At 50.6% G+C, this 13,928-nt stretch overlaps 1 protein-coding gene across 19 annotated transcripts in view; it reads left to right on the forward strand.

Moving 5' to 3' along the window:
* LOC109455530 (uncharacterized) overlaps positions 1-8,148 on the forward strand; it is a 138,750-nt gene extending 130,602 nt beyond the window's left edge. For all 19 annotated transcript variants that reach the window (XM_088797502.1, XM_088797513.1, XM_088797514.1 and 16 more), the window contains 4 exons: positions 2,007-2,215; positions 5,006-5,079; positions 5,730-5,937; positions 6,801-8,148. In XM_088797502.1, the coding sequence (XP_088653628.1) occupies positions 2,007-2,215; positions 5,006-5,079; positions 5,730-5,937; positions 6,801-6,817 (508 nt within the window). In that variant the 3' untranslated portion in view covers positions 6,818-8,148. The remainder of the gene's footprint in view (positions 1-2,006; positions 2,216-5,005; positions 5,080-5,729; positions 5,938-6,800) is intronic.
* The last annotated feature ends 5,780 nt before the right edge of the window (positions 8,149-13,928 follow it).

Consider the following 13,928-nt stretch of genomic DNA (forward strand, 5'->3'; position numbering starts at 1 on the left):
TGCAACTTGGGGCAAAGACTCCGGTTCCAGCCTCAGCCATGGTACTCGAAGACATGGTTTGCCATGTGGCATATGCACGAGGGAAGATTCCTGGGACATGGTCCACCACTTCCCAGTAGCCTGGCCAGCTTTGGAGGGCTTCATGGAACCAATACTACCTTCAGGGGGACCCACCAGTCCAGCCTCCGTCATGCTCTGTGCTATTGAAGAGATACTTCCTTATGTTGAAGTTTCTTTGTACTAATGTCAGCCTCTGATCGATATTAAATTCAGTCTCAGAGGGTTTTCTGGAGGCAGTGCCAAGACTGGGATGAGACGGAGGTTCTGACCTTAGGGAGTCGATTGGCCAAAACGACTTCTACTTTGATTCTGAAGATGGCATGGTGGTTACTGCTCATATCCAGTCCAGCCTCAGAGGACCTCCTGGAAATGCCCATGACTTTGAGGCAGAGATGGGCGTCAGTCTTTCCTTGTGGCCTAATTTTTTATTCCTCAAACTGGGGCTCACAACCTGGGCTTCACATGCCCTGAGACAATGTATTTGGCCTGCTCAGTATAACTAGACAGGTGTTCTTTTTGCGTTGCACACAGGCCATCTTATGTTTCTCATTTTGTTTACCACTCCTCACACAGTTCTGTTAGCCACATGGCATGTCCACCCTCCCACTATGCCCACCTATCCATTCCCTCAGATCCAACATAGTGCCTGGCACATAGTAGGCACTTAATCAGTATTTCTGGAATGATGAAATCCATAACATCGTCCACTTCTGCTCTGTGGGACATGCAGCCTTGGAGGGCTTCCTGGAGGAGTTGCCAGCTTTGGGGATAAGCCACCAGCTCCAGCGTCAGCATCAGCTCCTGACAGTGGAGACAAGACTCCTAGCCTGTGTGTGCTTGTCGCATGATGCATGTATTGTGCTCGACCTGCCCTCTGATTCCCCCCAGCTCTGGAAGGCTTTCTGGACGTGTCCTCAACCTCTGTCCTCGGCGTCCCTGTGTGGTACTTGGAGAGATAGTAGACCGTATAGCGTACGCTTTATCTGTGACGTATGTAACACGGTCCACTAACCCTCAGTATCAAATCCATCCTCGAGGCTCCTGGAAACGACGCCATCTTCAGGGAGGTGCTATTGGACCCAACGTCAGGCCTCTCCAAGACGCTCGAAGAGATGGTTTTCTGTAGGGCATGTTCTTTTCTGCATGATGCGAAATGACATACTCTCGCTCTTCTTATATCAAGTTCTGCCTCGGGAAATCTCGCCATCTCTGGGGAGGAGATCTTGATTCTTTCTGGGATCGGTGCTGCTCTATGGCATTCAATGACATGGTTGACTACACAACTCTTGTCTAGTATACACCATGACCTGCTTCTTCTCAGCATCAAGTGCAGCCCTGAAGAGGTCCCCAGAGGCAACTTTGTGGACGCGAGCCTTCTTCAGTCATCACTGCCCTCGTGCGGTACTTGAAGAAATGGTTTACCGTCCCACATACATTTTGAGTATGTATGTGGGACGGTAAACCGCTTCTTGGTATCCAGCCCAGCCATCCAAACCATCCTGGAGAGAGCCTGAAATGAAGTTAGAAGCGACACTGGCCTCGGCATCCTCCTTCTCCATGGTACTTGGCGGAATGGTAGACTGTTAGATATGTACTTAATCTGTTAATGCTTGCGACACAGTCTTCTCCTCAGTGTCAAATGCAGCCTCCAAGGGCTTCCATAGGACAATGACAACCTTTAGGAAGGTGTCCTGCTTCCACGTTGGCATATCTCCCTTGAAGAAACGGTGGTCAGTGCCGCCAGTGTTTATGGAGGAGGGATGTTACGCGTTCTGCCTCTCGTCAGCCTCCAAGCTATCCTCAGATGGCTTCAGGACCAAGTGGCCATGTGGATGGAGGCAGATACGGGTGCGTGTGAGACGATGCCACTCCAGGTACTTGAAGACACACTGACTCGTGTTTTTCATTGACGATGCGTGTACAGTCTATCTTTTTTCCATATCAAGTCTAGTCATCTCGGGGAAGACGCCCTCTGGCCTCAACACTGACCCTACACGAAGATCTGATTGGCCCCGCCGTGTATGCTTACAGACGATACACGCTCCACAGCCACTTCCTCCCTGTCTCCAGCCCAGCCTCGGAGAACTTGCTGAAGATGCTGCCAGCCTCAGAGTCAAGTTGGAGCACTGGTTCTGGCGTCAGCACCGACCTCACGGTACCTGGAAAGGGTTGGAGCGCACTGCATGTATTTTATTAACAGCGTATGTAACATGGTCTGCTGCTTTTCAGTATCAAGCTTAGCTGTGCAGGTCTCCGGGGAGGTCACGTCCACATGTGGAGACGAGGCAGCGGTTCTGGTACCAGCACCGCTTTGGGATACTTAGAAGTTGACCATGCTTCATACGTTTTACTTACCACGCATGTTACTTGGGCCACCTTTTTATAACAGCAAATGCACCTTGGGGGGCTTCCTGTAGGCAATACTAAGTCTCAGGCATAGCGTTTGTTCTGGCGTCATCTCCACTCTGGGTCCTTGAGGGGTTTCTCTGTGCTGCGTCCACTGCATCTATAGCAGACTTTGCATGGTGGCCTCTTCTCAATACTGCATCTAGCCTCAGAGTGCTTCCTGAAGGTGATGCTAACGAGAGGAAAGAGACGCCGGTTCTGACATCAGCCCTTTCCACGGTACCTGAAAAGATGGTTGACCATAGAACATGCGCTATCTCTATGTCGTATGTAATATGGTCCACGTCTTCTCAATATCAAATCCAGTCGCAGAGGGCTTCCCAGAGGCAAAGGCAACTTCGTGGGAGCACCATTCCACAGTATGTGGAGAGATGGTAGACCATAAGGCATACGTGCTGTTTATGACGTGTGTAGCATGGTCCACCAGTTCTCAGCATCAGTCAACTTTAGGGGACTTCCTGGGGGCCATGCCAACTTGTGAGCAGGGCCTGTGTGCTAGGTGCTCTCCAGGACAGATCACCAGGTGACTGGCTGGAGACCACGTGCTCTATTTATGACATTGGCCATTTGGCCCCCCAACCAATACTTAGCACCCAATCCCAGCCTTACAGGGCATTCTGGAAGTGGTAGCGGCATTGGACATGGGTTTTTGGTCATTGTCACATTTGCTGATTGCCGATCATTTATGACACACAGTGCAAGGGCTTCCTGGAGGTGCTACCAAATTAAGGGAAGAGAGTCAGGGTCAGCGTCACTTCATGGTATTTGAAGATGCGGTTGACCATGGTGTGTACGCTTTATTTATGACGTAGGACACATGGTCTACTTCTTCTCAATATCACATCTCGCCTTGGAAGACTTCCAGGAGGTGATATCAGCTTTGAGGAAGAGCCACTGTCCTGGTCTCAGTCCTGCTGCTGCTTGGTACTTGGAGAGAGGTGGTCCGTGGCGCGTTCGCTTTATTTATGGCGCACATTACACGGTCGACCTCTTTGCAGTATCTAATCCCGCCTTGCAAGCTTTCCTGGAGCTAACATCAACTGCGGGGTGGGGCCCCTAGGTCTGCTCTCAGTGCAGCTCAGCAGGGTTTGTGATGTGTTTGTCTTGTGTGATGATAACTCATGTGTAGCAACCTTCTTCTCAGCAAACCTCTCTGGCTTGGCGGCTTCGAGGGCAGGGGTAACTTGCGGACGAGGAGAGTGGCATCAACACGTGCCTGGATACATGAGATGGTTGACCAGAGAGCACACGCTTTATTTGTGCCGTTTGTGACCTGGTCCACTAACCCTCAGTATCTAATTCCCCCTTGGAGAACTTCCGGAAGAAGTGCCAACTTTGGGGAAAGAGACAGTAAACGAGGGCCAGCCGGGCTCTGCTAGACTTGGAAGAAAGAGCGTCTGTGAGGCGTTTGCTGCACACGGGCCAGATATGGCAAACTTGGACTTATTTGCAGTAGGAGCTCTTTCCTTGGAGGGCCTCGTAGATGTGCGGCTGTCCGAATCCAGGGGAAGGGGCATGCTGTCTGCACCACCCCAAAGCACTCGCGTGATCAGCTGACCAGCGTATGTGCACTTTATTTACGACACAGGTCACGGGGCCCACCACGCCTCGGTATCCAGGGAGTCCTTGGGAGGACCTTTGGGGGAGCCAGCCTCCGCTTGGGGCAATGGTGCCTCTCTATGGGAACTGAGCAAAGTTTGCCTTGGGGGCAAACCATAAATGTGATAGCTGTTGTGTAGTGACCAGCCTCTCTGTAGTATCACCACCCTCTGGCCATGATGCCGACTTCCGGACGTTCAGGATGCTGTTGGGGTCTGCTCCACTGGGGTGCTTGGGGGGATGGGTGACGGACAGCATGCACTCAGCTAATGGCTTACGCCAGCAAATCAACTAATTCCATATGAACAAGATGCCCAGGACTGAATGTCAAGTCGGGGGAAGAATCAGTGGTGTTCTTGTCAGGGTTAACCAGTGGTACCTGAAGAGAGGTTTTCTGGGTTTCTGTTTCTTTAATGAGGATGAAACACACCTGGTTAACCTCTTTTCCAGTATCAAATCCCATCTCGGAGGCCCTCTTCTCCAGCTCCCAGCTTCAGGGAAGGGGGTTACTGTCAGCTCCCATCCAGTGGACAGAAATAAGTGGCTGACCACAAAGCCTATGCCTTACATTATGACTAATGCCACCTGTTCTACTAACATCCGTGTCCAGTCCGTATTAACAGGATGTCCAGGACTGAAGGGCAAGTCTGGGACAGAACCACTGTTCATGTCAGTGTCAATTGGTGGTACCTGGAGAGAGGTTTTCTAGGTGTGTTTCTTTAATGAGGATGAAACACACTTAGTTAACCCCTTTTCCAGTATCCGATCCCCCCTTGGAGGCCCTTTGGTCCAGCTCCCAGCTTCAGGGAAGGGGTGCTGTGGACATGAATAATTGGTTGACCACAAAGCCTGTCCTGTATTTCCTTTTTTTTTTTTCTGTCCCGTATTTCTGACTTTTACCACCTACTCCATTAACCAGCAATCTCTGATCCATTCTTAGGAGGACTTCCGAAGGTGACGCCTCCTGGAGGAAGATGGTGGTCTCATGACAGCTCCGTGCCCCAGAACATGCAGGTAGGTTGTCTGTGGTTCCATTCATCTTCTGATCGGCAATACATGCCCAGCCTAGTTCAGTATCCAGCCCCACTTTGAAAGGATGGATGGTCTTTGCCACCTTCAGTGGTGGGCTTGGAGTTAGTCCAGCCCATGTTAGGTGACTATCTTTTGCATGGCAGAGATGCCCTGAACAGACGATATGGGTGGCCTTGACCACTGCCCCTCAGCCTCCAGTTTATTTTGAAAGGGTGTTCAGGACATAATGGTGTCTTTGGAAAGAAATGGCAGTCCCGAGATCAAGATGACACCTTGTGGGGAAGCAGTCCTTAGAATTGGTCTTGGGTAGGACCTGTTTATTTCTAACAAGAATTCTGGAGTTGGTTTATGTGAAATCGGGAGGAATGCCTGATGTTATGCAAATTTAAGGGAAAGTCTTTGTCGTCAACTCTGATCGAGGAGAAGTGAGCAGGTAGCTGGCTCTAGGACATGTGCTTCACCAGGACACCCCCAGACCACTGACCATTATCCACTCCAGCCTTAGGAGGCAGTGCTGACGTCCGCGAGGAGGCTGTGTTTCTGTAGGTGATCCTTTCTGGTCCTCGAGGAGAGCTTTCCTTAGGCGTATTCATTTCTCTAATGACAAACCATCTCTGTGAACCCCTCTTCAGCATCGAAAGCCAGCTGGGAAAACTTCTGGGACAAGACAGACGTCGTCAGCCCCAGTCCAGGGCACGAGAGCCAGCTATGCACGTCCTTCTCTGCACGTCGTGTCGAACCCTAACACTCCTGCCCATCCCTCTCAGGAGGACGTCATTGTGGAGGTGACACCGACCTGCATGAAAGGAAGTGGTTCCCCGATAGCTCTAAAGCCAAGAGGTAGGTTGTTGGCTGTACACTTGCTTTGGTGCCCGTAGGCTGTGCCTCTGGGTTTGGGGCCCTTGCGTGGCATCTGTGGAAGGGGCATTGGGTTCTCAGAGAGAGCCAGGTTTTTCTACCACAACCCCACTTTTGTTTGATGCGATGTGGTAGCACTGAGGATAGCACCGCCAATCTTTCATATCAGCGAATGCCCAAACACCACTCCTTCTACCTGAAGAGGGCCTTGAGGCGGAAGAGAGAACGATGAGGAAATGCGACAGTGGTGAGGGCGTCTTTGCCTCTGGAACCCCGGGCAGGCGGCTGCCGAGTTCATGCAGACTGGGCCCTCTGGTGGTTAAGCAGGAGTCAGAAGGGAGATCGCACAGGGGTCGGGGGCGGCATGGGCAGTGACTGTCCCCTGCTCTGGAGGCCAGCTCAGGAGAGTGCGGACAGCACACTGCAGAACGTTGGCAGAGGGAACCTGGACTTTTCTTTCCCTTCATGTTGGACTCCTCTCTCCCCAGTCCTATCAGGGTTGGCCTACGTCCCTACTGGAATGAAAAAAGTCTGGAGATACCAATATTTCTCCCCTACAATAAAAAAATTATGGTTAAAGGAGTTTTATAGCAAAACAGAAAAGCCGACTTAAAGTCGGTGCAAACATTTGGTGGAACTGACTTCAGGAAAAGAAATTTTGTTTTTATTCCTTAATTCTACTGAATGAAACAGAAGATGGTGGAAGGTGTTAAGTGGTGTTTCATGTGGAGGATGGAGTCCTGTCTCTGATCCCAGTTTTTCCTGCTTACTTTGGCAAAAGGTTTTAGTGGCACTCATTTTACTTACAGCTAGCCTGATACCTGATACCTGATACCTGTCTTTAGAATCACACCTTGCCTAGAAGACTGCTTGGACCCCTAGCCAATTCTATATGGGAGCCAGGGTGTCAGCCCTCAGAAGACCACGTCACCTGCTTCCTGACCACAGAATGCGGGATTTATTCACGAACTCTGACCTGATGCACTGACCTCGGGATGCAAACCATTGCTGGAGACATTTTCAGGAGACCACCATCAGGAAAGCTCCAATACCTGGAGAGAGGTTGTATACTAATTATTTTCTGTATTGGTGGAAATATTTCATGTATCAAGTCTTCAAGGGTTTCTTGCCTGACCTCCAGAAAGCACTGCAGGCCACTTGAGTCAGACTGTCCACTTATATGACACATGACTTCTGGTCTACCCAGTGTAGCGTAGACTCAGGAAAATCTGGAGATGACACCAACGTCTGTGAAGATTCAGCAGTTTTATTTTTTGTGTTTTTTTTTTTTTTTAATCAGTGCTAATCTTCGATACTCGAAGGAGAGGTTGTCCGTGTTGTCTTCTCTTTATTTATGATGAAACATACACGGGAAACCTCTTTTTTAGTATCAAATCCCACCCTGGAGGCACTTCCTGTTCCTGATGCGGCCTTCAGGGAAGGGACCTTGCCAGCTGAGTGGGGGCAAAGGAAGACGGACTGTGTGACGTGTGTCACATAGCGGGGGTGGGGGCTGGTGTGTGGCCCTCAGGATCCGCCTCTCCCATGGACAGCTCCTTGGAAGGGAAGCCAAGTTTGGGAAGGGCTCGTGCTGCTGTGGTGAAGGGAGGTTACTCCTTGTGGTTTTCATCGATTTGGTGACTCACGGTGGGTGGTGGCTGTTCGTTGTGAGGTCCTGCTTGGAAGGCTTTCTGGACACACCAGCAACGACACTGAAGGGACAGTGGTGCCAACTGCTCTCCAGGGTAGCTGAGGGGATGGTAGACTGGTGACGTGCACTTCATTTATGATGTAGGTCACCCGTTTGACTATCCACCAGCACCCGATCCGTCTGTGGGATGACATCTTGGTGCACATGGCAACTTTGGAGAAGATGTGGGAGGATTTGGGGCCAGTGTGAATCTACAGTATTTAAGGAAGGGTTACCCGTTTGGGGGCTCCCTCTCCTACCTTTTCAAAATAAATATAAGCAATTATCAGTGAATAATCTCTCTTTCTGTGTCAAATCCTGTCTAGGAGGACTGTTAGCCTGACCACAGAAAATGTCAGAGGGGAGGCTGTGGTATGAGTGCCCCCACCAGGGAAGGCCCACCCCACAGCACATGCTGAACGCGGGATGTGTGTATTACCTGGTTCAGGGGTCCAGTCTATCCTCCGGAGGGTGTGTGTGTGTGTGTGTGTGTGTGTGTGTGTGCGCGCGTGTGTGCGCGCGCATGTGTGCGCCCGCAGTAATGCTAATGTGGGGAGTGTCTGTGGTTGTGATGTCATCTCTGTTCTCTGGTACCCAAAGAAAGGTTGTCTGATGAGCTTGTCATGTATATGATTAATGTCACATGGCCCATCTCTTTTCAGTAGTAAATATCACCATGGAGGATTTCCTGGGTGTGAAATGGGCCATTGGTGTCTGTACTGCTGCTGGTGAGTGAATGGATGGGGGACTGAGGACCTCGCGGGTGTGGTTTTGATGTGCCCCTTCTGGCTCATTGCCACTTAGAATCCAGCCTCTCCCTGGGCAGATTCCAAGTCCATGATGATTACTTGGGGAAAGAGTCTTTGTTGGCATTTCTGTGTCTGTTGCCCAGCTTTGCTTGACTTATGAGGACTCAAACAGACTGGCTGCTTTTCAGTGTCAGATCCTGTCTAAGATGCATTCTGGATGTGACACCAGCTTTGGAGAAGGGACGCTGGAGCCATCATCAGTAAAGGTATGTTTCCCCGGAGAGCACACAGTCTGTTCAGCATGTGCATCTCCTGGGCCACTAATCCCAGATATCCCTTCCATACCAAGGAGGACTTTTAGAGATGAGGCCTTTCTCTGGGGGCTGAAGGTGGGACTCAACCTCTCTCGCCTTTCTCTTGGGCTGGTCAGCACATGGTGATGGCAGGGGCACAAGCAAGGAAGTGGAAACCTGGAGGCGTTTAAGACTGAAACTCGGAACTGGCACATTTCTGCCCAAATACCATTGGCCGAAGAAAGTCACACGACAAGCCCATGACAAGGGGTGAGAGGGGTGTTCCACTCACGAGGAGGTTCTGGTGAGGATGAGGATGTGGAGCCAAAGGTCAGTCATCCACAGGGGACACAGAACTTGGGTTTCCTTCATCATTCATTCGTAACTCGTTGGCCTCCAGTTTCCTGTCTGCCACAGGAGCACTTCCTCAAGCTGAGGCTGGTCAGCAGAAGTGGCACTGTCAGGGCCCAGCGTCATTCCCTTTCATTTGAGGCAGTGTTGTCCATGAGCCATCTTCTCTGTGTTTGACAAACTATCACACATTCCTCTGCCCCCCATTCCATGAAGGCATGTGGCCCCAGCACTAATAGGACCCGTCTGCTCTCAGGACGTCCGCCGGAAGTGACACCGACCGGGAGAAAGCCGTGTTGCTCAACGGTTCTGACATGCGGTACTTAATGAGAAGTTGCCCGTGTTTTTTTCGCTTTATTTGTGACGAAACATTCGCGGTGCACTTCTTTTTCAGTATCTAATTCTGCCTGGAAGACGTCTTAGTTCGGGTGCCAACCTCAGGTTGGTCAAGATTTTTGCCACCCTGCATCTTTTCTCCCTCCTCAGTTTCCCCTGATCTCTCTCATGAAAGCTCCCCTTTTCTGCCATGTGGCTTGCATTGGATTGAACACACACACACACCAGCCCATGGTACGAGTTGCTTTATCTCTCCCTGTTTGCTTCTGTGATTGGTTCAAAGATGGGCCCCTAACTCCACTGAGCCAGTGAAATCCAAGGAGATGTTTGCTGAGGCTTCTGGGAAAGGAAGTATTTCTCCCTCTCCAGTGAGAGCTGCCAGAGTAGACCCTCTATGTTCCCTTAGCCCCGTGACCTGATAACGTGAGCCTTGAAGGTCCCGCAGCCATTTAAAGACCAAGAGGACAGTGCCTGGGACTTTGCATGAGGGAGCTGTGCAGACCTAGAGCGGGAAGCCTGCACCATAAAAGGCATATGGGAGAGTTACAGAGGAACCAGGACATGGGTGACATTGTTCGAACCCCTGGATCAAACCCTGCTTGAAGCTTGCCCTGCCTCTGCACTTTTCATTGTATAAGCCTATCAGTTATATAAAGCTTATAAATCTCTTTATTGTTTAAGCCAGTTTGAGTTGGGTTTTATCTTATTTGGGACATAAACAGATGATACCACACCACTGCGGTGACTGGAAAACCTGCGTTTTTTTCCAATGCTGTGTGTCTCTTGGTGCAGCTATCCTCAGCGTCCTATCTCAGGTGGGTTCTTGGTGAAAAGTGACTTTCTTGTGGACTTCCTTTGTACTTCAAAAGCATTGTCTTTGTGGTTTAATTTGTAAATGACAAGTAATGCATTATTAATGTGCTTTGTGTCCAGGGAAGGGCCATTGGTGTGGGCCCCTCTTCAGGCGCCTGAGGATGGTGGACTCCCGAGGTTGTCCCCTGTCCCACCCCCCGTCAGAGTCCCTCTCTCCCAGGAAGGACTTCCTGGAAGTGATGGGGATACGGGGAAGGATAGCATTTCCTTGTCCCTGCTGTTCTGTGATGGGCTTGCTGTGTTTGTCACAAGTTATACTGAACGGCCAGTGTTTTAGAATCAAACCATGCCTCAAAGGAAGCAGGAGCACCGTGACGGAGTGACACCGCAGTCAGGATCATGCAAGGCACACACGGTGGGCCCCCCAAGAACTGAAGCTGTGCTGGTGGCTTGTTTCACCTAATTCGATTACCTCAGTTTCCCGTCTCTCAAGAGGAAACCTTCCTAGAACCTGACTCATGGCAGAGATTTTATTTCCGGGTCTGGGACCATCCCATTTTCTCTGAAATGATGCTCTACATGAGCATTTGTGGAGTTGATACTAAACATTCCGGAACCCGTCAGCCCTGGTTATTGAATTCTGCCCCAGAAGACTTCCTGGGATCCTGAAGCAGTGGGAGCCCGGGGTTGGTTGGTTTGCTTTATCCATGATGATGTTGCACCGTTGTCCTGGGGTCAGTGTCATCCTTGCCTGGGAGGGCTTCCCCGACGAACGGCACTGCAGGCGGGCAGCGGCACCCGCCTCCTCCAGGGTGAGCCGCTGCCCCATTGCTTGCAAGCCCACGTCAGTAGGCGGTGTTTGCCCAGCCCTGCCGCCACGCCCTAATGCTCAGTGTCCTTCACACCCAGGTGGACCTGCTGGAAGTGAGCCGGTGCAGATGGTGCCCATCGTGCTAGTCTCTGGTACCTGAAAAGAAGTTGCCCATGTTATTTTCGCTTGATATGTGACGAAACAAACATGGTGCACTTCTTTTTCGGTACCAAATCTCACCTTGAAGAGCTCCCGGGCCCTGATGGATCTGTGGGGGAGGGCCTTGGTGTCACTGCCTCTTTTGGTACGTACATGGGGGATTCGCGCCTCGTCCACTGTGCGTTGGCGGATTCAGGGACACTCGGTGTCCGGCCATCCGCATTCCAACTGCAGGCAATGCCACCCGAGAACAGGCACAGTTGGTGAGGCCTCGGTCACGTGCCAGCTCCCCACGGCAAGGGAGGCTGAGGAAACATGTTTCCAGGTTCTGCTGTGAAGATACCCCCAATGTTTGAAAGGGGTTCAGATGAGAGCAGCCCCCAAATAATTCAACGGGATAGCAGCAGTAACAACTGAAACAAGTAGTTAATGAAAACTATCTACCACATCTCTCCAGAGATGGACGTGGATAGTTCCCAGGTGTGTGCATTTTAACTATGACGTCTCACCTGGTGGATTGTCACTTACACATCCACAGTAGAATTGACCAGGGACACTGACTGTGGTGGAAGGCAGTGGGTCTGTCCTTGTTTTGGGGAGAGGGGTCTGCCCAGAGCAATCATTTCTTGGGGCCTAACCCTCTACAGCCCGACTCTTTCCAGGTTCCAGTCCTGCCACAGAGGGAGAAGCTCCTCAGTGTCATCAACATGGAGGGACACTGATGTCCACTCCAAATCAGGACTGCAGAACGTCTGCCTCACGAAGGACACCACCATCCCTGTCTCTCAGCCTCCGTGTCCGGTCCGTCCTTAGGCCGTCTCCCTGGAGGAGGTGCCATGGGGCCCCACAGATAGTTCTATTCTGTGGTACTTGACGAGAGGTTTTCCCAGGTGAATTCATTTTATTTGTGACAAATCATTCTTGGCCAACCTCTTCTCAGTATCAAATCCAACTTAGAGGAAAGACTGATCTGGGACTCTTGGTGGCATCGGCCCAGGCTGGGGTAAGTGACGGGTTGTTGTCCAGAGAGTGTGCAAGCAGCAGTGGCGGTCGCCTGGCGGTCCCCTAACCCTAAGCATCTGTCTTCCCTAGGAGATGCTCCTGGAGCTCTGCCAGCCGGGACAGAGGCCGTGGTGTTGCTCTCGGTGCTACATTTTGGTACTAGAAAAGAGGTCATCCGTGTTTCCTCGCTTTATTTATGACGAAAAATACGGGTGCACTTCTATTTGCGTATCGTGGCACCTGAGCTACTCTGGCCTCGTGACACCTGCATAGTGGTTAGTTCCTGCTTCACCTGTCCTGCGGGGCCTGTCCTCCCGTCAGAGATCTTCCTGGAGGCGAAACAGCTTTAGAGAAGAAGCAGCTGGCTGCGCATCAGGCTCATCTGCAGCCCATCAAGAAAGGCTGGCCATGACGCGGCACGCACAGTTTAACCTGTTTTGCTAATTCAAGTAACGTGCTTCTAGGTGATGGGGTGCCAACATCAGGGGAGACACAACTCTGGCGGCACCTCCCAGGGTTTCCAAACTGACGACATAGAGCAGGCTATGCATTCTGTGTGGGAGATGTGCCACCTGGCCCACAGACCCTCACAAAATCTCTCAAGAGCCAGAGGACCTCCTGGAGACATTTCTGACTGAGTCGCCCGTGTAAAGTGAAGAGTAGTTGTCCCCTGACGTCTCTGTTTTATGCCTGAGGAAACATAAAAGGGACAGTTCTCTGTCAGAACTGAGCCTCATTTCCCATGTGGGGAGGGCCTCTGAGTCGTGCTGCTATTGTCAGGGAGGCCCCCGCTCCCTGCACTGCCCCAGGTACGTCAAGGGAAGGTCCCCAGGGAGCATTACGTCTTTGCCGGCATCTGTTCTCTGTGCATTAAAGCTTCACCATCGGTTTCCTTTGCAGGAGGACGCCCTGGCAGCTGAAGGAGATGCAGGGTCACAGACGCTGTTCTGAGATGTTCGAAAGGAGGTTGTCCGTGATGTATTTGCTTTGTTGATGGCAGATATTGCACGGTTGATCTCTTTTCCTCATCAAATGCCTTCTTGAAGGACTTGCTACATGCGGTGTCAGGTTAAGGAACGGGGAGTGAGTGTTAGCCCCTCTCTGAGGGTATGTGAACAGATGGTTGACAAGATGGCACGTGTTTTCCTTTAGTTTTTATTCTGAGAATTGAGAATTTCTGTCATGAGTCATCGTAAAATCCTGTTTTTTAAGGTAAATCTATAAATGTGAAAAATTACGTTCTGTCACACCAATTTGTTTAAAAAAAATTGACAAAGAAATGTGAACAAAAACATGTTTAACATAGTTTTCAGAAACCAGATGTACACACTATCCAGTCCTTTGGTTCCAAAGTTTAACCTATCAAATGATGGGTAAGATACAGACATACACTGAAAAAAACACCCCAAAACTAAAATGACAACTACTGGATGACCATGGGAATTATTACGAACGTGTGGCAGGTGTAGCAATGTTTTTATACATAACTAATTTTATTATAACTATTTTAATACTTGTTTTAAAGGAAAAATACCCATTGCTTGGGAAAGCTATGCTCTCCAGATGCCTAACAGCAAGAGAGACTCTAAGTTCTTTCCACAATCCGCAAGGCCCCTCCTCCTCTCTCACCTCATCTCGGGGCTGTGCCAGCTCCAGAATGGGGTCTGTAACTCTCTTTCTGTCATCTCCCTGGAAGCCATGCTGCTGTTTGTAGCACATAACATTTTCTTAAACTTGGAGGGGGCTCCTTGAGATTTGTGAGCAGTGCT

The sequence above is a fragment of the Rhinolophus sinicus genome, chromosome 3, assembly GCF_057876585.1.
Source record: "Rhinolophus sinicus isolate RSI-liver-muscle chromosome 3, RSI-T2T, whole genome shotgun sequence".
NCBI lineage: Eukaryota > Metazoa > Chordata > Mammalia > Chiroptera > Rhinolophidae > Rhinolophus > Rhinolophus sinicus.